This window comes from Lampetra planeri, chromosome 13, assembly GCF_965212315.1.
Source record: "Lampetra planeri chromosome 13, kcLamPlan1.2.h2, whole genome shotgun sequence".
NCBI classification, from domain to species: domain Eukaryota; kingdom Metazoa; phylum Chordata; class Hyperoartia; order Petromyzontiformes; family Petromyzontidae; genus Lampetra; species Lampetra planeri.
In genome coordinates, this window is record NC_136119.1 from 10991194 (window position 1) to 11017258 (window position 26065).

The window sequence follows — 26065 nt, forward strand, 5'->3', positions numbered from 1 at the left end:
AAGCTTTCCATGGAACATATTCTTCTTTCTAATTACTAATTCATCCCAGTTTTCTTCAAACATCGCCCACGTTTTCCCTTCTTTGGAAAACCTTAGCGCAGTGCAGTGCGTTGAGGTTTAAAATATTCAGGTATGGGAACAAAACATGAAAATAAACTTTCGATTTTTGACATGGCTAAATATTTCAGTAAATAACAAAAAATATATAGAAAGCTCCGATGTGAATTCTCACTTGCATTGTCACTTGCACCGTTCGCATTAATTCTCACGCACTCAGCAACTTCCCGGTGGAACTGATAAACATTCGGGGCTCAGATTCCTCGGAAGGAAAATGCACGGATGAACCCTCGCGGGATTTTTTTTGCTGCTGCTGCTACGAATAGGTGCAAAACACAAAAACGGCTCTGTCAATGGGACATGAGTAACAACAATACCACGCTAGGCGTGTAATTGCCTGCATACATTTTCCCGTTGTGCTTCGGTGGGTCTTAGTTCATTATATTACAGGAGAGTGCAGAGACATCAGCGTCTATGTGCCATCAGTGGCTTAAAATAAAATATGCAAAGATGAGGTCATGTCAATGACAAACGGCTGTAACGGACTGCGCTGCCCCGTTGGCAGAGCAATTTTAAAGGCATTTCGCGTCGGACGCACTAAGGAGATGCTGTCTTATCTATTGCATCGGTGCGATAACTAACGGGAACCCAAATAGAACCAAGATTCCGTGTCATTTGGTTATTGGGGAGGCGCAAATTGATAGCGGCGGTGTCAGCGTCCGGTGGCTCCTGTAGGAGAAAAAAAGGGAAGGGGGCTGCACTGGAGGCAGGGCAGGAGAGAAGCCAACACAAATGAGACCCTACGCCGCTATAAAGATGAATGGGTGTCTTCGGAATGGAGGCCGAGGCCATCAATCACGTGGAGATATACACTCAATTTTGCGAAAGTTGTCAGTTACGTTGACTGATGGACACATTTTGCAACGGAAAAAAATATATTCGCAAAGAAATAATGTCAAAATAAAAGCGTGCTGAGGAAACAATAGAAAGTAATTATTATGTGTGCTTCTGTTTGGTGGCGTTGCAGTTTCAGGCGAAGCAAAACGCTGGTTCGCAGGAGCCCCACCGGCTCTGCAGGCTCTTAATCGCCGAAGGCTTTTAATGCCACACGGAGAGGCGATCCCTGCAGGATTGGAATCTCGTGCCACGGAGCCGTTTGGTTAGCTGATGCATGGTGTGCACCAGAGTTCACAAAGCTCAATAAAATGCTGACACTTGTTTTCAGAAACAAACAAAAACAACTACACTTGTCTTCTTGGTTCTTTCGGTAAAGTCACGTAGAAGGGAAAAAAATAAAAAATATTATTATATTATTGTATTATGTTTTATTTTTCTTATTTTATTATTTCCCTTCTACGTGACTTTACCGAAAGAACCAAGAAGATAAATCCCTGCAGTCACGAAAGCTTTAAATCGAAACTACACTTGTATAAACTTGATTTGAAGCTTTCGTGACTGCAGTAATTAATATTTGGCTCTTTCGGTAATGTCACATAGAAATAAAATAAAATAAAATAACTAATAGACTTGTATAGTTCATGTAAATAGGAAAGATTTTCATTCTATTGAAATTTTATTCTCATTAACTGAACGCTTTTAGATTTTTGAAAACCAATGCTGTCATGCGAGCGATGTGCATTCCTCTCCCGCACACCGGTGTGCTGGACGAAGTTGGCATGTTTGTTGGGTGGAGGAGGATGTATGACACACATTTAACTCAGACAATCTGACCCAAAATCTCTTCTAAATCAGTTTATTTCCATAAAAATGTCCCTCACATTTTTCCACTTTTAAAGTATGATGATAAAAACGACATCTTTGGCTTCCGATTCATCATTGCTGCGCAGGTGTGTGTACCCCATATGGAATTTCTCCCCATCACCCTCCCTGCAAAGCGAAACGCACCGAGTTGAATGTCACGCCATTACCCGTGCCGTTAGGCGCTACGGAGACGCGCAGGTGTGTGGGGGGGGGGGACAAAGATTTGGAGTAATTCGTTTTGCGTGGGGTGCGACGCGGCATAATTTTATATGGCCCTGCCCCACATGGCAACAGCATTGCCCTCCTCCACTTGGCAGAGCCCAGCGGAGGCTCGCCGTGATATACGCTCACTTGGTGAATTCACCAAAGCTCAGATTAGGGAACAATGGACACCTTTTTCACGCGGTCGCCTAAAAATATAACGACGTTAACTGTTGCAACCATTTTCTGCACGGGCTATCACCATGCAAGGGGCTTGCAAATTGTTGTTCTTGACGACTTACGATGCATCACGTATTTGCGCGTGTGTGCGTTGTTTTGTGTACGTGTGTGAAGCGAAGCTCACGATAAACGAACATGGTTTAGTGACATTTGCCAGTCGCGCCAGTGCAGCAACCCACAGATCTCGTCTGACAAAGGCACATGCTACCAGTAATTGGCTTCGAAATTGCACGTAGCCTGGCACGAGTGCTGCGGTGACATCATTATCAAAGTCGTGATGAACAATGGCTGTTGCGTACACGTGTCCACGCGCATGTGTGTGCGCGTATGCGTGGCAATATATAGGACCGGTGGCGCAGTGGTTAGTGCACCGAGTAACCAAGTTCCAGCCACGGTCAACATCGGTGGCAAGTGTTATCTGAACCTGTCCTGAGATTTCCCTGGCTTGACTCGACCTAATGGGGGCTGTAAACTTCGGCACTTGAGGGACAAACGCAGCTGGGCCGTGACGTTAGCTACACAACCCACCTGTGCACAACTTTGCTTCTTGCTAATAGCACTTGACCCTAGAGTATGTGAGGCTAAATGGGGGATCTTTGTATGTTCCGTGCCGTCATCTAAATCATATTTTACAATCCGCTGCCCAATGAAGCAATGTGCAAAATGAGCAGGGGATAGCCTACTAACCGGAGGTTCATTGATGGCCCTAAGCTGGTGGTGGAAATTCCACGTTTCCATGGTGGGGGGGGGTGTCGGTCTTTCCAGAGGCCAAACACCGTTGACTTCCTTCAAAGGAGTCATTATTTTGGTTTTATCAACCTCAAGGGAATGATGAGCCGATCGTGAGACAAGAGGTCCGCAGCAGTGCCCGAACAGACGGATCGTGCACTGTGCGTTCAAACATTAAGACTAGTGCCCTCGTAAACTATCTTCAGCAGATTATGAAATATCGCTTCAAGTCGCCTGCCACATTCATGCTTCCTACACCTCCAGGAGGCACCGCCTGTCCGCGGGACCCACGAGAGATGTCTACCCTCCCATTTTTCACCACAGCTTCGTATAGACTCCCTTGACTGAGCCCCCCCCATGTATTTATTAATCGCAGCGCAGCGCATTGATTAACTGTAGCATGTCCACACTCTCGGCCATTAGGAGCAGCTGAGCAGGGATTTATGCTCTTTAGACATTTCAAATGGAACCCGAGTGCTAAATGGCTGCATTATTGTTGCAAGCCTGAGGGGTTTGTGTTGACACGGCTGGGCCCAGGTGATCTCAAGAAGGCGGCTCTTCTAAATCTCTCCCTTTGATATGTGATCCTACAATTTTTTTCGAGAGCCCTAGCGAATGTGCACCTTTGAAAGACTTCCACTTGATTGATCTCGTTTTTTAAAACTTGGTTTTTAAGGGCATAAACAGACACCAGACGATGGCATTCTTTAAAATTGTGAAACCACTCGGCAAGACATGAATCTTGTCACTTAGATGGGGGTAACCAACATTTTAATGTCACGTTATATGAATTCCCAACGTATCATGTGTACGTGTTTGTGTACACTCCACTGTGTACCATGCACACATGTATGCTGCACGTATATGGATGTTAAAACAAGAGGTAGCAGTGTGGTTCCAACATTTTACTCACAGCTGGAATGTTGTAATTTGAAATCCCAATTAAGGGTCAAAACTGAACCCATACTCCTGCAGTCACGAAAGCTTTAAATCAAAACTGAACCCATGTTGCCTTTGGCGCCATTAAAATACAAACCGCTTTGTTAGCTTATAGACTCAGAAGTGTATTACCCGAGTGAAGCCCATTGCGCTATGTTGCTCTTGTTCTAAGGGCGACTCGGCCGGAAGACAACGTCAAAGCATCACATCTTGGCAGCGGTGGCTGGGGACAGCTGATGGAGGAGAGAACCACCCCATGGTTGCTTGAGCGAGAGATTTGCTTTGACTGGGCAATTCCTCATCTCAGGGGTTGATACAAAAAAAACACAAGTACCACTTTGTGGCAAGTCGACAGTGGTTGTTGCGTGATAAAGCGTAGTCACTGCCATAGCAATGTGGAATTTCTCGCATTACTCTGGAAATGCAGTGCATACGAACACTGCCACTCACTTGCTTGAACTGGGAGACACTTTGGTTATTTTTACGTTTTCAAAATCTTTTAAACAGAGATGCACAAGAGGCTTTTCGAAATACTGGCCCGCATACTGTTGAGGTTGCCTGAGTTGTCATGCAATCTGCCAGCAAGGACACAGGCTAAAATGAAAGCAATTAGGAGACACCAAGAGAAAGTGGCAGGAATAAAAGAAAACATCATCCATAAGAGCTCAAAAGCCAATAGAGGTTAAAAAAATGGGGTCTCCAATGAAATGGTAAGGTCTCGGTGGCCACCACCCCTCTTTCACCAAGACTATGGCCACAAACGATTATCAATTAAACAAAGCAACACATGCAACTGCTTATTAATACAAGTATTGACATTTACTGAAGCCCCGTGACCTGCTCAGAAAGTCACTTCACCGCAAAGGTTATCTCTATTTGTAACAGACTACTTAGGGTTGCCTCTCTTCGCATAATTCCCCACCACACAATGGCAATGCAATGAGCAAAATGCACTGCGCAGATTTGGCTCCATCCATCACCTTGTCTATGCCCCGGATTTTTTTTTTGTTGCATTGCGTTTCATGTATATTTGATGAATCCTTTTAACAGGAAGGTTATCGTCAGTCGCTTTTGCAAATTCAAACCCCCCAATTACGATAAAGGATTAAAGTCTGGCCAATGTAATTAGATCTGTCAGTGACAAATTGGCAGATCACAATGGCCCTGCAGTGTAAGTGCTTTTCCCAGTTATCGGTTAGCAAAATGGTGTCATGAGCGCAACGGTGTAATTCATTTCCTCCTTTCACGGCGAAAATCCCAGTGATAAAGGTGTAGTGGCCTGGGGAGCCACAATTACATTTAAGCACGTGCCACTTGAACTTATTGCAGCCTGTGCACATCAACCAGGCCGAGCTGTCATAAGAGTGGAGACAAATGACTCACCTGCGCAATATTTACGCCAACAATGGATAATTCACAATTAACTAGGGGGGAGCCGTGCATCTGAGCTCTCGCTGGCTTTAGGCAATGCCGAGCTAAGGACGCGACTATGAATGCTGCAGCCTCCAGCTTACATTTTTTTGGGGCCAGAATAAAACACACACACACGCACCCACACGTAAAAGTTAGTTTACTTCAATAGGTGCTACATGTCTTGCTCTATCCGACAATTGTATTCTGTATTACAAATACATTAATGAAATCAACAATGTTAACCCCTTTGGAAATCAGTTTCTGGATGAGGACCTCCTCGTGCCGTGTTGATCGTTTGACCAAATGGCATGCCGCTGGCCAAATACGGGTGAGCGAAGTGGGTGAGTGAAGTGGGTGAGTGAAGTGGGTGAGTGAAGTGGGTGAGCGAAGTGGGTGAGCGAAGTGGGTGAGTGAAGTGGGTGAGCGAAGTGGGTGAGCGAAGTGGGTGAGTGAAGTGGGTGAGTGAAGTGGGTGAGTGAAGTGGGTGAGTGAAGTGGGTGAGTGAAGTGGGTGAGTGAAGTGGGTGAGTGAAGTGGGTGAGTGGAGTGGGTGAGTGAAGTGGGTGAGCGAAGTGGGTGAGCGAAGTGGGTGAGTGAAGTGGGTGAGCGAAGTGGGTGAGCGAAGTGGGTGAGTGAAGTGGGTGAGCGAAGTGGGTGAGCGAAGTGGGTGAGTGAAGTGGGTGAGTGAAGTGGGTGAGTGAAGTGGGTGAGTGAAGTGGGTGAGTGAAGTGGGTGAGTGGAGTGGGTGAGCGAAGTGGGTGAGCGAAGTGGGTGAGTGGAGTGGGTGAGCGAAGTGGGTTAGTGAAGTGGGTGAACATGCGCATGTGGGTTCAACTGCCGAGCACAGACGTACCACCACTATCACTCACCATTTATGTTAGCTATGGGTAGGAATCAAAATCGAGTTGACGACGCAACTTGTTCGATAGCCTTGCCTCTGGCTAATCCAGTGATATCTTCAGGTTATTAAGCTCACGAATATTAAGCCCTCAAAGTGACCAGTTATGTAGACCACGCAGTGTCAACATGTAACGTGTATAATTCTCAACATCACCAAAGAGGCACAGCTTAGCGGTGAGTTTGAGCTCGTGTGACTATAATATTCGAGGTTTAAAAGGCAGGCAGATTTTTTCTGCAGACGGTAAAACGTCCCCGGGAGGGGTTCCCCCCCCTCCTCTGTTCACCGGCAACCAATGTCACAATTGGGATTTTCGTGCGAGTGACAATGTGTGTGCTCGCGAGGTCACAATGCGTGTACGCGCGGCTGCGGCCGAAGGTGATGACACGTGGACCCCGTGGAGCTGGTCCCAGCGAGGACGGTGCGAAGCGACGAGTGGAGGCGAGGGAGATGGGCTTTGCCGCAAACGCGTCCACCGCCTTCAGCATCGTGCACGCGTGGACAGCCGCCGATGGCAGAGCGTGCGCAGCGAAGACGATGCCACGATGAAGAAGGGGCTCGCCTTTAAAATCCAATGGAAATCCGTGAAAACAAAAGACCTCATCTTCGATGAGAATTGTTGATTGCAATGTGATACCGAAGTAGTCTACAACGTTATTGCACTTTCATTTGAGCTGTTATGTTGTGCTAATGTAAACGGCGACGATTGCATTTGTACGTTACAAATGCTGTATATAGACAATTTATTGATTTCCACGCATTTTCAACGTAGCAGAGGGCAGTGCAGAAACATTCACTTGTTGTTCTTGCGCTATCCTCCTATGCTACTGCGTCTTGGTGCCCCGCCCTGACCTATGCACACTGGCCACTGCGGTGAAGTATGGTCAAATAACACCCATGGGCGATGGCACAATGTAGAGAAGACCTAATCCAGCAGTGGACAGCATGGCTGTGATTCGATTTACAATGTGACGTCTTCTCAATCCAACCGTCACTGCATTGTTCTGACATGAATAAGATTAGTTGCAAATTCATACTAAATGCTGTAACAGTGCACCATTACAAACACAAATACAATACAGAATTTATATTTCGTATAACCAAATAATCTGGTTTATACCGTGTCTGATAACCGTCGATATTGAAACATTTACAAACAATGGTGAATAATTTGGTCTTCTTGGTTCTTTCGGTAAAGTCACGTAGAAGGGAAGTAATAAAATAATAACAATTAAACATAATAAAATAATTCTCACGACGTTTCGGCCACAACGCAAGCAGCCGTCCTCAGGTGAAAACCAGGTCTGTCGAGGCGACAGCATCTGAATGAAACAGCACCATGCTTGGAGTATATATTTTATTATGTTTTATTTTTATTATTTTATTACTTCCCTTCTGCGTGACTTTACCGAAAGAACCAAGAAGATGAATCCCTGCAGTCACGAAAGCTTTAAATCGAAATAATTTGGTATGAAGCTAGGGATTTGTCTGGAAGAACACAAGTCTAAACAGTTTAATGAACTTAGAATAATACAGTAGCAGACCTCACTGGACTTGGTCAATTCAAAACAAACCAAAAATGTGCAATGCTTTAGAACGCGAGACGTGTTTACCTGCGACGATCATTATCGCCCTGAACCTAATGGTGGGTACATTTACGAACGCCTCTTCTGAACCCTCTAAGTTTATTCCCACAGTGTCCCTAATGAAGCTTTTAGCCGGGATCCTACATCGCATGCTTTTAAAGTCCTGCTTTCAACTTAGGACATCATATCGACTGTTAATAAAAGTGAGTGGGCTCAGAGAGAACAAGTCACTAAAAGGGAATATGGCTCGGGGTCGAGAGACTAATGATGTTGTCGCTGACTCAAGGGGGTAATCGACTTGAGAGGGCACCCATCATGGGGAAGGACTCAAGAGCTCGGCTCGTGTGAAGGAGCTACATGGATAGTTGCATCGCAAGACCGATGGCACGGTTGGCCACGTACGGTGGCAAAGAAGTTCAACACGCATATATATGTATATACACATACGTGGCGACGGCTTGGGGTGTCCGTCAGACAGCAGTGGCACGTTCACGGCTCTTGACGATGACATTTTGAAGGTTAAAGCGAATTTGACTAAAAGAAATGAACGGTTGAAAGTCACATACGTCCGCCTGCCTGAACAAAGGGATTCATTGCCTGTAATTGGATGTGAATGGCAACACACGCGGCGGTGTTGTGGTGTATTGTCTCGTCTTGGGTACTCTGAAACAACAACAACAACAAAAACCCTGCAGAAGGACGACATTGAGCGAGAACACGGTTGAAGGTGAAGAGAGAGAGAGGGAGATGTGAAAGAGAGCTCTCCCCCCCCCCCCCCCACTTTAGCGCCCATTCACCCGACTGTCCTCTCACTCACCCCTCTTTGCACCTTCATATTTAATGCCGAGCGCCTGCCTCGGGAAAAGGGAAACACGCCGGACAACTCAAGGCAACAATACACAGCGGGGGGGGGGGGGGGGTACGCACCTGCATCACCGCAGCGCTAAACGGCGCACACTGTGGGGGGGGGGGGGGGCAAGCGCGTTCCCCACGCGAGCGCACATTGTTCATGCGTTGGAGATCTTATGCCCGGAGAATAAATCATTTCCCAGGGTGGTTCACGCATACAATGGACACGTGCCGCCGCCGCCGCCACCACCACACTCTCCGTATGCCAGGATATTGCGCGGCGACGCATTTATTCACGGGTCATCTACAGCGGAGGTGCTCCAACACCTCCGATTCCTCGCGACCCATCCGCGACTGTCCACATTTTGCCACATTACCAACGTGCACACTGGACACTGCACGCTGCACGCACCGGATGGTTGTTGGTAAATGCTGTGGGCGGGGCCGCGAGCACCTCCGTTGAGAAACGCCGACCGAGAATCAGAGGTCGCAAACGGGTTTTGATTCCTTACCCGTACCCGTACCCGGCCGCACCAGGGTCGCAAACGGCTACCCATACTCGGCCGGGTACGGGTAGCCGGATATCGGGTAGGATACGGGTATCGGGTACCCGGTTGCGACCTCTGCCGAGAATATGTGGGTTGGGTGGCGCTGTGGTTAGAGTTCAGCCCAACGTCCCTTTGGGGGTTGATAAAAATAAAGAGTTTTATGGGAAGGCAAACGTGGTTGTCTTATAGATTACACTCATATTTGATAAATGCCATTAATTTAATCTGAATTTCATTATCAAGAGGGTCCCACATCGGTATTTTGGACAATACATGAAAACTAAACAATTGTTTTTGTTTTACCAGGTAAGGCCCACTGAGCGGTATAGCTCTTTTGCAGAAACAACCTGGCCACAATTGATAGCTCAACGAAGTGGCTTATCACGTGGAAATGTATAGCAACCAAATATTCTAAACGCATATTTCAAAATTTGGAGGTAAAAACCGGAGAAAAACGACGTGACCACGGCGAAAGAGACACACAAACTCCAAATATACAGGTGTCAGGGCTCAGGATTGAACCCACGACCATCTGTATACCAAGCATCTCACCACCACAGCGCCTATTTATTATTTGGACTGTAAGAACAAAACTGTCGGCAGGGCCAGATGAAGATTTTGTAGGCCCCTGGGCTACAGGTACTGTGAGGCCCCCAGTAATATTTTCAAAAGGAAAACAAAGTTAAAGAAAATTGTAATTTATTTTTACAAGGCTAACAACAAATAGAATTCGGCATTCACAAGTGAAAGAACTTTTCACGTCATCTCCGGAGGCCCTCCAGCTGGCGAAGGTCCCTGGGCTGCAGCCACGAAAGTGCCGTGCCTTAATCGGGCCCTGCCTGTAGGAGTACCTGGATAAAACCCACACATGCGTGGGGATGACACTCAGGTAACTGCCATCTCCTGGCCACCTCGCAGCCCAACGCCCACAACACCGGGCAAGCTCCGAGTGGTCACGCATCCAAGCACGAGCCAGGCTCCGACCTGCTGAGCTTTCGAGGTCGACTGAGATTGGGAGCATTTGGCGTGTGAATTGGGCGGACGATAGACTGCCCCCCCCCCTCCTCGCCAAAATAATGTAAAATATATACCCCGAGCAAAGGGCTGCTAAGAGAAATGGACATCAACCCATACTCGAATCGAAATTCGTATGACTGGCGTTTTAAAACTATATATATCTAGAAATATCCGCGTAATATTAATAGGTGGCATAGTGTGATAATATAGGCAGCATATTATTTGGGTCTTTCGGTAAAGCCACGTAGATAGAAAAATAATAAAAAATATCACGACGCTCTATATTTTTCACCTGATGACGATTGCTTGTGTTGCGATCGAAACGTCGTGATATTTTTTATTTTTTTTATTTTTCTATCTACGTGGCTTTAACTAAAGACCCAAAGAATATGAATTCCTGCAGTCACGAAAGGTTGAAGTCAAGATCGGTAACATAGTGTGATGGTATAGGTGCCTCTTCCAGTGTTGGAAGATTAAATCAAAGTGTCAACTTTTGGGGTACTCTTGAGCTCCCACTTGCAGAGGCCCTACCACCAGCCAACAGTGGTTTGAGCAAGAAATTGCAGGGCTGCACCTTGACCTTCTTATGGTGTGAAGATACACGTGGTATAACAGTACATTGTGGTGACACAGACAATTTTGTTGGTGTCATATTAACTCATACGTGCATCAGTTCCAAATCTTCTCTGTTGCACCGTGTGTAAAAGTGATGCAGTCCCCTCGTAACAGAATTATTCTCCCGTCGAGAAAGTAAGAAGCGGTACCGCGTTCTATATAAGACAGCAGTTTTATTCATTTGTATCACAATGAGCGTCTTTAAGGGTCTAAATGTTAACAGTTTCAGAAACGGTAAGAGCCACTTGTCACACACTCAAAAGTATACTCCAAAGCAAAACGGTACCAAACGTAGCACTTAGCAATATGAACCTCAAAATTGAGCGAATAAATGCAGACGACTAAAAAATATATATTTATCATTGAACACTTGATATTAACAACCGTGTAATTCTGAAAAAAAGCTAGGGCATCAACTTTAAAAAAAATCAGTCAGCTAAATGCGGATGCTCATTCGACGTGATCGATGTTCTTAAGTATGCCACATATTAAAAGCAGACGATAGCAACAGTGGCAAATTTAACAGACGCTCGGTCAAAAAGTGAAATATTTAAGTGGATAAAGTACTAGTCATGGCAGGGTTAAACAGCCTTCATAGAAAAGAGCAATGGTTGTAAGTGATGGTATATATGCAAATGATTGGTTTAAAATACATCATTGTCCATAAGAATGTGGAAAATGTACCAAATGACTTGATTAGCCAGCATACTCTACAACAGTATATTGATACTAATAACACGCAGACTTGTATTCATTATTGTGCTGAAAAGTTAGTACCTTTTTTTTCGGCCTGGGTCAAATATAGGAAAAGTAAGCTTCCCATTTTGTCCGAGAAAACGCTGTTTACAATGGAAACATTTTTACCACTTTGTACACCTTTGACAATGTACAATTATTCAAGTATTTAATTTAGAGCTAAGTAACATAACATCCATAAATAAAGCTCAGTGGTTTTTTATTATTATCCAGGCCTGAACTGCATAGCAATTCAACACTGTCGTCTCTGTCCTTCATAAACTGTTTTGTCAACATCCCCGAATTATTACCACAAAAGCTGCTGCCTTTTTCGTGCGTAAAAGAATGGGGCCTTTGGGCTCTCTCTCTACTCCACCCATATCAATCAGCATTGGTTCATGTTCGTTTCAGAGTCGAGTGCTTTGACTGGCAAGCATCACCATGCGTGACGATGTAACCGCCAGGCAGATATGGCATTGCTGATCAACGTTTCAACGACGAGCACCCATGGCAACTTCATCGCGAGACCAAAAAATGACGTGCCACCCGTCATCAACACGCGCATCTCGCCATGCACAGGGGCTTAACAGATACAATTTGTGCAGCAGCGATCACCAAGGCTCGGTTTATTAACAGTTGCGCCAGATGGCAAAATCTTGAACTGGCCTTTTGCAAAGCGTCTACGGGAAAAAAAAGCTCTCCACACCACGACGAATCGACTAACCGGCGTGGTAATACAGGAGGTAAAATAATGATGATGATAATAATAATAATAACAAATCGTTCATGGATACGAATCAAAATAACACGCAGCATTTGTTAATCCCATTTTGTGCCATATTCTTACAAGCGTTATGTTGGCAGTGACCAGCTGCCATGTGTCTTGCGTACAGCCACGACCAACACTGCAAGTGTGAATCAGCGTGTACGGGGGGGGGGGGAGGCCAAATGGGAGGTGTTTTGTGAACCCTTTGAGTGACGCATTATAAACGTGTCTCATCCGTCTACAATGAATGCGAGCCTGAACAGATGCAAACAGTGAAAACTCTTAAAAAGTTGGCACAATTGGTAGTCACAACAGCACAGCTGCCCTAAAACACTCCCATTGTAACCGTTTGTGCTGTTAAGATGTTGCCTACCACGTGTGTGTGTGTGGCCCTATTGCGTTCTGTAATAATGCAAACACATCTCTCCGCTTATGGCGATTGAGGGGGGAGATAAATAAATATATCCACTCTCATTCTCCCATCTTAAAAAAAAAACAACAATAATATTTATTTTCAATTATTCCAAGAAATGGCATCGCTGGACACACTGAAATGAGGTTCCGGGGGCTTGTGAGCCAGTCCCAGTTATTGATTGAAATTCCAGGTCGCTGCCAGCCCATGTCTTCTTTGATGGTTGGAGTTTAATCGTTAATCCAGAACCTTCCTCCCACTCCCCACCCCCACCACTCCCACCACCCCTTCGCCCCCTTCAGTGGTATTGACGTCCCTTTCGTGAACATCCACGGTTGCACCCATTATCAAAAAAGGTACCAGATTTTTCGCAAAAAAATACGTGATTGTACTGTACGTAACATAAAGACACCATTTTGCCAGTATGCACATGTCAACAGACTAACACAATAGCTATCTACAGACTCCAAGAAGACATGAAAGTTAAAATACGCATCCAACAAAATATTTACCTTTAAAATGCGCTTCTTTGCAAAGAGAATTGTATTGTTTTACTTTCTCCCTAACCCACATTTCTTTTTCTAATTGTCTTCTCACTCTTCTCCTTCAAGAGAAGTGTTCAGTTTTGCCGATTTTAAGTCGAGGATTGCAAAGGTGCTTTTCCACAAAAGTGGCGTTGTAGAGGATGTAACAATCCACATCGATTCCCTTGCAAGGGGCATGTCCACCGCATTGATGTCTCCCAGCTTTGATGACACTTCAGAGCTCGAAAAAGTCTTTAAAGGTACAGCTTGAAGTTCTGAATCATTGCTTCAAAGCAAGCTTTCAAAAATGGGTTGCGAAAAACCGCATTAATCATCCATCAGTCAGCGATGAACTTGGCACACCAGAGGCATTGAAATCACGGGTTGATGGCTTGCAAAACGCTGCAGTGTTTGCTCGCAATTACACCGACACCGCCATTTGTGTGTCTCTTACTTGTCCAGATGCTTTTCATTCGAGTTCAATTTTGTAATTTCTCCTCTGGGCCAATGGCTGTTCAGATTCCTGAGGATGTGATAGCATTGAGGTCCTTCATCAGCCCTTCCAGGTTTGCCATCTCAGCACTCAGCTCCTCGTCGTCTTGCCCGAAGGTCTGCGGGAAGGGGAATTGCCGTCAGCGTGAAGGTGTGAGCTTTTTTTTGTTTTGAGGAGAGGGAAACCCTTGAGCCGGGCCTCACAAAGCCTGCTAGGCCGCCACACCGCACCCGTCACCACAGCGAGAGAGACACACAGAAGGACAGGGAGGGCGTGAAAAAAGGGATACGTAGTAAAAATGCCAGACAACAAAAATAACAATCGTAAAGGAGGATTTGGTGAACACAAAATGGCGTTAAAAGAGAGAGGATAGGAAGGATAAAAGGAGACATGGTTAGAGGCTTCAGACACAACGTATTTAAAACTCGACTGTGTGATGTATGGTTAAATTGCAAACTTGTGACCGAAATGGTAAAATCACAATTCCAAATTCAAGACTGCCCAATTATGGTGATGGCTTAAATATAGGACTGACAGGTAGTCGATAGCAAGTCATTTTGCAGTGGAGGGTAATGATACAATAATCATAATGAATGTAGGGAATCTGGAGCTTATGAAGAATGCTTAAGTGAGACAAAGCAAAGAGGCTGTGAGCCTTAAACACATTTTAACAAAATGTGATCCACTCGACACTGACAGTAACAGGATTTTCGACAGCAGACAATAACCAACAACATTTATGCACTCTCAGCCAAAAGAATATAATAAAAAAAAAATTGAAAAATGCTGAAATAAAGTATTATATTTCTCAGCATTGAACCACAAATTGAATTGACATTAATGTATGTCAGCAAACATAAAACAATTTTGGTTCCTCGCCACGGTGTGTTTAAATTTCAAATTTATATTACACGCAAATAACCATTTAGGACATTTGCATTTAAACTGACTAGATGTAAGCTAATAACTTTATATTTAAATTAGTTATCAGCGGTGACAGGGGACATTTTTTTCGGCGGGGGGTCACAGATGGGTTCACCCTATTGAAAGGATTGGCAAGTGGCTGGGAGGAATGATAATAATAATTTAAAGATAATGTACACGTGAATTTTTCTTCACAAAACATTACAGCTCATGCATAGCCAAGCACTGTGACCCCGCCGCTACCATTACCTTTGCCACCTGCGACCGTCACGGGCCTTTGAGCGCTGGCAGTTTTGCCGAGCGACTCAAAGAAGCCGCTGCCGCCGCCGCCGCCGCCGCCCCGCATGCTGGTCGCAGCACAACATTTATTTCAAACTCACGCTCTCCGTGTCCTCGAAGGGATGGTGGCTGGGTTCCACGGGGGCGTCGGGGGCGCTGGGCATGGTGACAGGCAGCGGGGCGCGGGTACGTCCCAATGTGCCCACCGAAGCCGTCCTGGCTGGAAGCAGCTGGGGACCACCTGGGAGGCATGAGGGCATTGTTGTAAAAACAGCAATAATAATAATTATACAATTGTCGGGGCCAGGTGCCACTGCGCTGAGAGTTTCCACCCTGCCCCCCGCTCACAATCTGAAGTGCGCGAGTTCAAATCTCAGCTAGGTGAGTCGAATCGGTCCATCATGACTTTGCGGTCGATAAAATGACTTACCAAAGCCTGTCACCGAATCGCCTTACATGCGCCAAAACTCGTCGGCTCGCATACGCGAAGCAAGTGTTGAGCCTGGTTCGCATTTGGATGAGGGGCCACCAGGGCTTGACAGGCCATGTAGGTATTGGGCTGCGAGTAGGCCAGGATATGGCAATGCTCGGGGTGTCACCCCGAGGCGTGGGTTTTCTACAGGTTCTCCAGTTTCCTCCCACACGTGCCCAGAAACTCAGCAATGGCATTGGCCAAGCATCTCAAGCGCATGAATAGAGAGCCTTGAAGACTTCCTGGGAAAACTACCGGCAATGGCACTGGGCTCGCGGTCTCACAGCATCTGTCCGATGGAGGGACTTTTTCCACCATAGGAATGTGGAATTTCCACTTTGACGTTGGCCAACGTGAATCCCGTGATCTCAAATGTTTCTTTCTGCTCTACCACCCAGAGAATATTTATATTGCTGCCACCCTTTTCTGCAACGCACAGCTGCTCTCCCACCCCCCCCCCCGCCCCCGCTAACAAGAAACACGCATCACCTTCCCAACAGGAGCACCGTTTGATTCCGATTTTATTTTAACGTCTCAAATTCGTCACGACCAGCCACGGAGGGAGCTGCTCTTGCACGTGTGTGGGACCTTTCTACCCAACGGCCAAATGCGGATCGCGTGAAATGAATGCACACACATGCCCGACAAGACATAGATGGCCCGTGTAGCCTTAACAGACAGTTGGGGCAAGTGCTACTAGCGAGCACCTATGAAGGCCGACACATACAAGAGCACACACACACACACACACGCCGAGTGTAAACATTTGATACTTGATACAGCTGTCGTGGCTGTGACGGTTCCACCTGAAGATGGAGGCTTGTGTTGCTTCCGAAACGTCGTGATTTTTTATTTTGTTTTATTTTACTTTTATTAATTTACATTTTTTACCTACGTGACTTTACCGAAAAAACCTAAGAATATGAATCCTTGCAGTCACGAAAGCTTCAAATCTGGAATTTGATATGAAGACTTCTGGGCGAGTATGTCAAATGTGAAGCAACAAAGCCAAAATTAAATGTTTATATTTGTTGGTCAAGCACGATTGGATTTTAAATCGTATTAAAATGTTTACATTTTCCATGTCAGCCTTGTCGCTGTGATGTTCATTTTAAGAACTGTATTTGATATATATATCTTCAAAGTATCATTTATAAACAGCTTTCCTTTGACATAGAGAAATATTGCACCCCAGGCGGGAACACAACTCGTTCTAAATATAGCATTTGATTTTATTGATCAGTTACTATAGCCATGCATTTTAGTTAAGGCACATTTTGACATGCCTCAGCCGATAGAGGCCACAGTCTATACAAGACCAGCTCAATTGCGTGCACTGGATCCATTTCGCTGGTATTCATTAAAACCACTCTGTCTCTGAGCGTTGAATCCACCCATAAGTTAGAAATGTTACATCAATCAATTCAGGAGGAAAGTGTGGAAAAGCACTTTCTTCACAATCAGAATGTTGTGAGCTAATATCCCAGCTAGGGATAGACCCAGCTCATCATCCCCTTGGGGTGAGTAAAGTGAGTACAATATCGCGGCAATTCAACGGTGGAAAGAGTAATTCCTGTCATAAGACTGTGGGATTTGAATCACCTACTTAAGTCTACCAGCAGAGAACATGGACTGCCAAGCAGCTGAGTATTGACTTTGGTCTTCAAGATTATTTTACGGAGTTGAACATTCATTTAATTGGTTGGCAAATAAAATGTTACGGATTGGACCAGAAAAAAATGGATCTTGACAATTTATTGAAAAAAATATGTAGTTACGTATTCATTGAAATGGTCATGTTTAGATTTGTTGACTATATAATGTGAATATCGGATTGCATTGCTGGCTATTAATGCAGAATCACGAGATACATAAGAAAACGTCGAGGAATATGGAGGGAGGGGGAGGCTGTAGCTAGAGGGATAACAGAGGTGGAGGGAAACATTTGGAAGCTTCTGGAGCTATGCACTCTCAAATCTAGATTGAAAACTCATTTCTTTAGAACTTCTTTTTGTGTTTAGTTTGTTGTCCTTCACCCGCACATCCGACTTAGCGCGGTTGGCTACGCACGGTGCGAAATAATTTCAACATTCAAAGGGGAACGGGGGGGGCAGGTGGAGGATGATGTGGGTTTGAGAATGTTAATGCGAGTGGCGGTTGGGGTGAAGCTATGACCACGAGGGCGGCGTTGATGCAAACACGTTGGTCATAGAAGCATGTCGAGTCAGCGGTGACACACGCGCACACGTGGATCAATGAACACACCTGCTCACTCGATACGAAAGCGATAGGGCAGAGGAGAACATGAACAAAAAAACGTGCTCCTTCGCCTGGAGCATCCCGCCCAACAAAATAGTGCCTCGCATTTGGTTTCCTGCACTATTGACAAATCGGCAAGTAATCAATTCAACGGTCCACCACTTTGTCAATCAGACCAAGTTGCCCTTCATGAGGACTATTAACAAACAAACAAACAAAAACAGCTTCTCTTAGGTTTTTTCGGTAAAGTCACGTAGGTAAAATGAATAATAAAAATAAAAATAATAGAAATAATGATAGAAATAAAATTATAAATCACGTTTCGGAGGCAACACAAGTCTCCGTCATCAGGTGGGACCGTCACAGCTAGATTTACTGTATCAAGTGTTGCCTCCGAAACGTCGTGATTTATAATTTTATTTCTATTATTATTTCTATTATTTTTATTTTATTTTTTATTTTTACCTACGTGACTTTACCGAAAAAACCTAAGAGTATGAATCCTTGCAGTCACGAAAGCTTCAAATCTAGAAGAAGAAAAAAACCCAGCTCCAACACATTCGTGGATAACACTTTGGGGCCTTAAAAATAAAAACACACGATAGTTTTCTTATATATAAAGTGAAGAGTCATCGGGTGACAAATAGGCATCTGCCTAGCACTCGGGGTGGGTGCCCCCCCCACCTCTCCTGAAGGCTATGCCATCCCAGCCCCCCTCTTCTGTATTCACAGGCAAGTGAATAAACGCTGCTATAACCAAGCAATGGGCATTGCAACCTTTCCTCATCTACAGGGTGGTCCAAAGGTCAGGACGCAAAGGGTTATTTCATTCATTATAACACCGGCATTACAACATTTTAATTGCGTATTCGTGATGTTAATATGTTTATTGATTATCATTGTGAACATCTATTATTTTTCTTCTTCCCTTTTGGAAGACGTCAAAAAACAAGGAAGGAAAATTTACGAAATTGACGGAACGTAATTGATGAATGTTCAAAGATTGGACCTGTACACCTGGTCATTAATCTCATTAGCGAATGTATGCATGCATTAATGTTAGAGGAAGTGAGTGTGAACATTTGTTAAAATAAATATAATAACTCTTTGTATCCTGGCTTTGGGCCACCCTGTACATATGGGGTGAGTGCTAGAGCAGAATGGCTCATGCCTACAACACCTGGCAATGCAATCATCCATCCACATATTACCCATTCCAAGTATCAACCAGGTTTTAACCCTGCTTATCATCTGATATTTGATGAGATCAGGCCTATTTCAGGAGATGCAGGCTGAGTAAGTTGTAAAATGCATTCACGTGGGCTCCAAAGGCTTGTATATCCCAGGACCATCTCTTTCCCATTGCTAATGCCCATCTCAGCACCGCAATGAGTTTCAACTGTTGCGAAAAGACCGTTCCAGATTCTCCATTGGTTGCGACTCTGCAGGCCGAGAGTGAAGGACTCGACACAACTGGTTGTTGGCACCGTTGGGAACACCAGAACAAGGTTGACAAGGCAATTAGGCGAGCAATTACCAAGATGCCTCGACTCTTCTGAAACCTTAGCCCTCGGCAGCATGTAATTAACACGTGTCATTTCAACACTAAGGGATTCATTACGGCAGAAAGTGTGACTTGTGCAAAAAAAAATTGGTGAAAAGAAATTCAGAAAGGTTATAAAGTCAAAGGATTTGAAGAGCCATTGTTTTGTATATTCTTTCAAGCTATAGGTGAAAAAGTCAAAGCATTTTAGTATCAAGTATTTTAAAATATTACCAAGTGATGGGTCATACAAAACGGTACTATTCATCTTTGCTGTATAAAGATGCTCTAATTGTATCAGATAGGGAATGCATTAACCTTTTTGCACAAAAGCGAGACCCGCGGGTGGTGTGCGAGCGCGTTTGCAACGTGAAAAAAGGGAAACGCGGAAAAATATCGTCCGGCGATCTCACGCTCAAACAAACCGAGTCCGCTTCACTACATCCAACCAGAGATTTGGAACACGCAACACTTGTCGCCCACTCTGCACCATTACTTGTTCCACTGTAATGGAAATCTTTCCCGATCTGTCTTGGTCACACTTTTGGGATTTGTGCCCGCGCGTTACCGATAGGCCATCAAATCCCTTTTTAGCAAACCACAGTACGTAACAATCCAATCTTGCCCCCACCTTTCATACAGAAATTGGCTTTTTAAGAGCACACAGCATGCCGCTAAAAGCATCAACGCTGCCTGTCACCGTGCTACAAGAGCTGTCAGTCAAATCGCCTTCCATTCTCAAAGCTCTATTCACCCGCCCCCTCAGCACTGTCAGATTGGCGATTAAAGCGGGGTATCGGATATCTGCGCTATCTACGCGATGCTTTTTGGTTCTGGCACCGAGCCAGTGGTCTGCTGGGGAGTGGGGTAAAGGATAGGGCATTTTCCCACCCCCATCCCGCCACTCCTAGCAACCAACGTAATGACCTTATCACATCTAGCAACGTCAGCATGTCATTTAAAGTGCATCTTAGATGGAACTTTAAGGACCACTCAAGGTTTAGTTGAAGCAAGAAATGTTCTTGGGGCTTTGACATATCATTAGTATGGATATGCCAGGATCCCATAAGCGGGATGTTTTCCCCCGTACAACGTTATGGTTAGGGTACCACCGAATGTCCTTCAGCGATATTTTCACGCGCAGTTTTCTTTAGCTCAACAAACGGGGAGATAAAACATGAAAGAGTAAGATAAAACAAGATGCCATGAAATGCCTCATTGTATTATTCTGCTTGTGCATCCTGCCGAGTCTAAATCCACATTGTTAGTTGTGTTCCATTATATTTTGTTGCGCTATGGCGGGAGAGTAATAACAATGACTATCCTAGGAAGACACCAACACTCACCATATGAATTTCAATTTGTTTTTTTTTACCATGGGTTTAGGGCTGCCAATGAAGATAGATTAGCAGAGAAACACTTTATTTTAAGCTTTTCATCTTTGTATAAACAATTTAACAAAATGTAAATAGGCAGTTTAGGCAATATTATCTTGCTGAAGCATAATACGTGAGCAATTTTTCTTACACAAATATAACACGGATACATGCGTTAAGTCACCACGAAAAGTATCTTTCTTGGATTGATTTAATAAATGAACCATTATCCATGTAAATTTGTCCTGCACTACAATGGCAACAGCTGTCGCCGGATGATGCTGGTTGTGATTACTGGCGAAAGGTCGTACTCAAATTGTAAATGTTGTGGGTTTACTCTCCAACACACCAGTGTGCTGAACTAGTAACGAATTGACGCGTTTTGTTTACGTGACAAACCTCACTAAGTGGCCGTGTTGGGTGGTGGCGGGGTTTAACGACACATTTGTATTTACGCAATCCAACCCAAAAAAACCTACATTATGGATAATGCTGGTCATGAAAGCCTCCTACGTGTTGAACTGAGCTTCGTCAGTGACTTCATTTATGACGGAAATTCTGACCTCGGCGGAGTCAAGATTAAACCCACGTACAATTAGGGAATTAAGTTCAAGAATCCACTGAGGCATGTCAGCGACCTACTTTCTGTACTGCAATCTATTTCCCACCGCAGGCGTCACACATGGCACTCTGCATGATGCACCCAACCGCACGTCTGAAGTGCTCAATTACTGGCATATGCCACCACTTTATAATCAAACAAAGTAATTCGCATTTCACTTGAGCTTTAGTTACCTGGGTGACTCATTGGGCGAATGGTTATGTCAGAACACTGAGCCAGCAACCACCGAGATCATGGATTAAAATCTAGGCAGCCGAACAGGGTTAATTCAAGTTCTCAAGCATGAGCGAGTCGATGGTATCAGCCTAGTCACCAATGAATGCGCACACACACACACAAACTTATATTAAAATTAATGTTTTACTTAATCCTGCATATTCCAGCTCTGACGCTTCAATATTGGTTTGATGAAAAAAACGAATACTTCCCGAAGGCCATATAATTTATGTGCCGCCGCTTACTGTATGAGGAGTTTATTGAAGTGGATTGAGAGGAAATATTTGTTAAGCCATCTCCCGGTTGCTTCGCTCTGACAAAGAAGTGATGCTGTGAAGCTCTCTCTGAGCCTTCCACGTGGACATTCCTTGGGTTTCATGCCACACGATGGCTACAGCAGAACAGGAATATGACTCTGGATGAACATTTACAAAAATAAGAAAAGTTGGCTGGGTGACTCGGAGGGTTAAAGCGCTGAGCTGGTACTTGAGTGACGCTGGGTTCGAATCCAAGTCGGCACCTTGTGATTTAACCAACTTGTCAGTGAAGCGAGTTGTTTGGTCACAGTCTGGTCACAAAAGACTGCACGAAAAAAATTAACTTAAAATTTTGCTCTGCGCTTCATTCCAGCTTTGAGAGGTCAAATATCAGCCTTGCTGTCATTACTCTCACATGCAGAGCGGTTGAAAAGCATTGCCCTCCTCTACAGTGTGGACCATGGATCAGTTGAGGGAACCTCAACCGTGAGCCATTTTTCAACACAAAGGTTTGCGCCGCTCGGCGAGACGTGCGAACGAGCAGTTAGTTGATCTCATGACATGACGCTTCTGCGGCCGTCTGGAACGCTCTTCTTTCGATATTAGAAAGCCACTGGAGCTATGCAATTTAAATATAGATTGAAAATCAACGACTTTAGAACTGCTTTTTGTGTTTAGTTTGTGGTCCTTTATCCACACCTCGGGACGAAAGAAGTTCAACGTGCATGCGTAGCGCGACTGGAATTTAAAAAAACGGTGGAAGAGAGAGAGAGAAGAATGTTTTTGTTTGTTTCCAACAACATACAAAAAACGTTACAAAAAAATTTAACCGGACGAGACCTTGCGGGTGCAGCGGGCCCACGCTGCCCACGGCAGCGGCGCCATCGACGGACGGGTGGGCGGGCACAACAGGCACGGCGAAGCTGGTGAGCGGCTGGGAGGGCCGCACGTGCGCCGTGGGAAGGTGCCGGCCCGGCGGATCGTCGTCCGCCACCACCGACGCGACGGCCGGACCGGCGGCAGCCGCCGGTCCGGCGGTCGGACAACCGTCGCTCTCGCCCAGGCCCGGCACGGGACCTGGGGCCATTTCTCCGCTTGGCGACTGCTGCAGTGAGTCTGCGGCAAAGGGGCGGGGGGGGTGTAGGAACAAAGCCGTCAGAAGATCGCTCGGCACCACGCACGCCGACGCTGCTGCTGTGCTCGCAACTGTCTGCCTCCAGCTGATATAACAAGAGGACACCCACCACTGCTGTCGCTGCCGTAGAAAAACAACGTGTGTTGCTGAATAATATCAATTTATATTTATAAGGCGCATTTCATCCGTAGATCCTAATGTATCATTGCTATTTCATCCATTAAATATATATATACATGTTTTACAGCGTGGGCCAAATAAATAATCAATGACAGATGGCCACAGGCAGCCATGATTTGATTGAGGGAGTTTTAGTTTCACGTGAGGCTCTGTGTGTTTTTGGATTTATTAAATTATTCTGATGAAACGAAAATGTAACCGTTTAGATTGTTAGGGCATATGTTACTCCTGATCAACTATTAATGTCAGCAAGGCACCTCCGATGGGTCAACCTATAAGAGGCTTAGATATTAGCTTGGTTGGCTATGTACGGTCCAAAAGAAGTTCAACATATATTTAGATATAAAATTGTATATTTTGCGCGTAGCCCATAAAACACTGCATTATCACTTTTCCACCAGTTCCAAAATACCCGTGTGCAATGAGTTTACACACAAAATGTCTTTATCTTAATGCTACAACCATATTTATTAAATGCATTATTTCGCATGCGAGCTCGAAAGCAAGCCGCAACAAATCAACAATCTTTGAGCAATCATCAAACGAGCATAATGTGGCGTTAACATATAGCCCAGGTCTAACCAATTTTGTTTTATTAACAAGATATACCCCAGAAAAGGTTGTGAAAGACAAATATTCCCAACTTGTATGTTAATTGAGGCTGTTTGAGTGCGGCGTTTATTAATTTGGACAGCAGTTTTAAAATCTTGGGTGTCTGGAATTTATGGGATGGCCATTTTAGCGCCACGCTTAACAAAATTTATGACTTGCGGCACAGATTGGGTGTCGAAAAATAGACAGAATTTGCAGTAAAAGTTACAGTGACGCCTTTAACCTTTGCATAACGTAGGGTTTAATCATATTTATCGCCAATGTTGCGTGATATATATATTAATGTAACGAAATTACCAAGACGATTTAAATATTTATTCGGGCAAATCGCGAGTAGGCTATTGCGAACTCAAAAAATACATATATTGATAAAAAATAATTTCACGTGGAAAAGATGTATACGTTATGATTGTGGAGTACAGCATGTTTTTGACAGTACTGCTGCGATAGCGTATCAATCCTTTTCATGAAAACAAATTAATTGCTGTATTAAGAGCTTTAATGATGTTCGTGTCTTATAAAAGGGGACTCCATAAAATGTCGACTTCACAATTTGTATACAATGTAGGCCGTTTTATGAACCTATTATGAGGCAGCAACCCCTCCGGTCTTCTGGTTTAACGATGAAGCCAAACTGATTGATCGTCGCGTAAGGGTGTGCCGGGTACCAGGCAAGTAATCTGCATTTACCCTGCAACATTTTTGTAGCAGATGGAAATGAGGGCTCAACTGGAACTTAAGTGTGAATTGACTTGAGGCTTCATTTATGTGCATTTATTATTATGTTTAGCCGTTTAACACGTAGGCTTTCGCGACCAATATTATTCATAATCAACGTTTTTGGGTTTAGATCGCGTTATTTATAAATGTGTCGTAACCCTCCACCACCCGACACGGCCATTCAGTAAAAAAGTGTCACGTTGACAATTCGCCGAATTGCCCGATGATGCTGGATGCAATTACCAGCGAAACGTCGTACTCAAATTGTAAATGTTGTGGTTTCACGCTTCAACACACCGGTGGGCTAAAGCAGTGAACTATTTGTCTTTTGTCAACGTGACACTTTTTTACTGATTGGCCGTGTCGGGTGGTGGAGGGTTACGACACATTTATAAATAACGCGATCTAAACCCAAACACGTTGATTATGAATATGTTTAGCCGATTAAAATAAGTATATATCGAATAAGATGTGGCTCACTAATTTAGCCTTGGTGACTGTTGGCACAGCATGTGCTGTTTGTTAGCGATCACCTATTACTATGAATGCTCTCACAGCAACCATGCTTGGCTGCTGTGTAGCCAGCACCAATGCCTTCGTCTTCACAGTGCTACCTGTGATTGTGCTGCAATCGGTATTACATTTTGCGTTCAGTCCACCTAGGGGAGGGCCCAAGCCAAGTTACAGGCATCTGTTGTCACTCGCAATGCGCATCATGGTTCAGAACTCCATGCACAGCTCGCCCAACTACTCTTTCGTGAACGCGTAATGTATTGAGAGCATTCACATATACACTAGCGTACAGGAAACAAAAAACCCATCTCCCTTGTCTATTGCTCACAAGGAAATGCTCGTTTACAATGGCAGCCTGGAGCCAGTGGGAGAAAATCCACATTCCTATCATGGGAATCAGCCTACCCACATGACAACCACCAACCCGTACAGTTGACTCAGTCGTGTTTTTATACACCGCAACGGTTAATTTTGTCATGCTAAACCAGCCATCTCACGCGGGGTTTCTCAACTCCAGTTCCTTGCGACCCCCATTGCTGCAGCTTCCCGCAATTAACCAACCATCAGGTGCGTGCAGTGCGTAGTGGCCTCGTTTGCATGTGGACAGAAACGATCGCACGTCAATTCGCCAAGCCGAACGACGCGCACGTGCAACCCGAAAACACATTCAAGCTGTGCTGGTGGGTCACGCGGACTGGAGTCGAGAAACACCGATGTCATGCATTAGCGGCTGACCGCACGCCGCCACCAAACTCCTCTGGCACAGGGCAAACCAGACACACGCGGCCCGTGGTTACACGCCCGCCCGCCCGCCCGCCACCGCCACGCAATCGGCATCGGCACAGCGGGAGACCGCTCGCAACGTACCCCTGGCAGAAGCCCTGCCGCCACCTGCCCCCGGGAGACCCACAATGCACACGTCGTATGCCGGGGGGCCTGGGAAGCTACAGGAGGGCGAGGGGGTGCCGGTTAAGGGGGGCGGAGAGGGCGCAGGGGGCAGCGGGGAGAGCTGGTGGTGGTGGTGGTGATGGTGGTGGTGGTGGTGCGGTGGTGGCGGCCGGGTGAGGGAGAGGTAGGACGGGTGATTCTTTGCCGGGTTATGATGGCGGGAGGCTGTTGCCAACACTTTATTGAACGTCCAAGGAGTTAAGGTGGCGGGGAGTGGGGGGGGTGAC

At 45.2% G+C, this 26065-nt stretch overlaps 1 protein-coding gene across 3 annotated transcripts in view; it reads right to left on the bottom strand.

Annotated features, from left to right (window-relative positions):
* Window positions 1–11008: 11008 nt before the first annotated feature.
* Window positions 11009–26065, bottom strand: part of NEO1 (neogenin 1) — a 171215-nt gene continuing 156158 nt past the window's right edge. For all 3 annotated transcript variants that reach the window (XM_078600157.1, XM_078600158.1, XM_078600156.1), the window contains 4 exons: window positions 25758–26015; window positions 22571–22846; window positions 15087–15226; window positions 11009–13900 (listed from right to left, as the gene is read on the bottom strand). In XM_078600157.1, coding sequence (XP_078456283.1) covers window positions 13805–13900; window positions 15087–15226; window positions 22571–22846; window positions 25758–26015 — 770 coding nt within the window. In that variant the 3' untranslated portion in view covers window positions 11009–13804. The remainder of the gene's footprint in view (window positions 13901–15086; window positions 15227–22570; window positions 22847–25757; window positions 26016–26065) is intronic.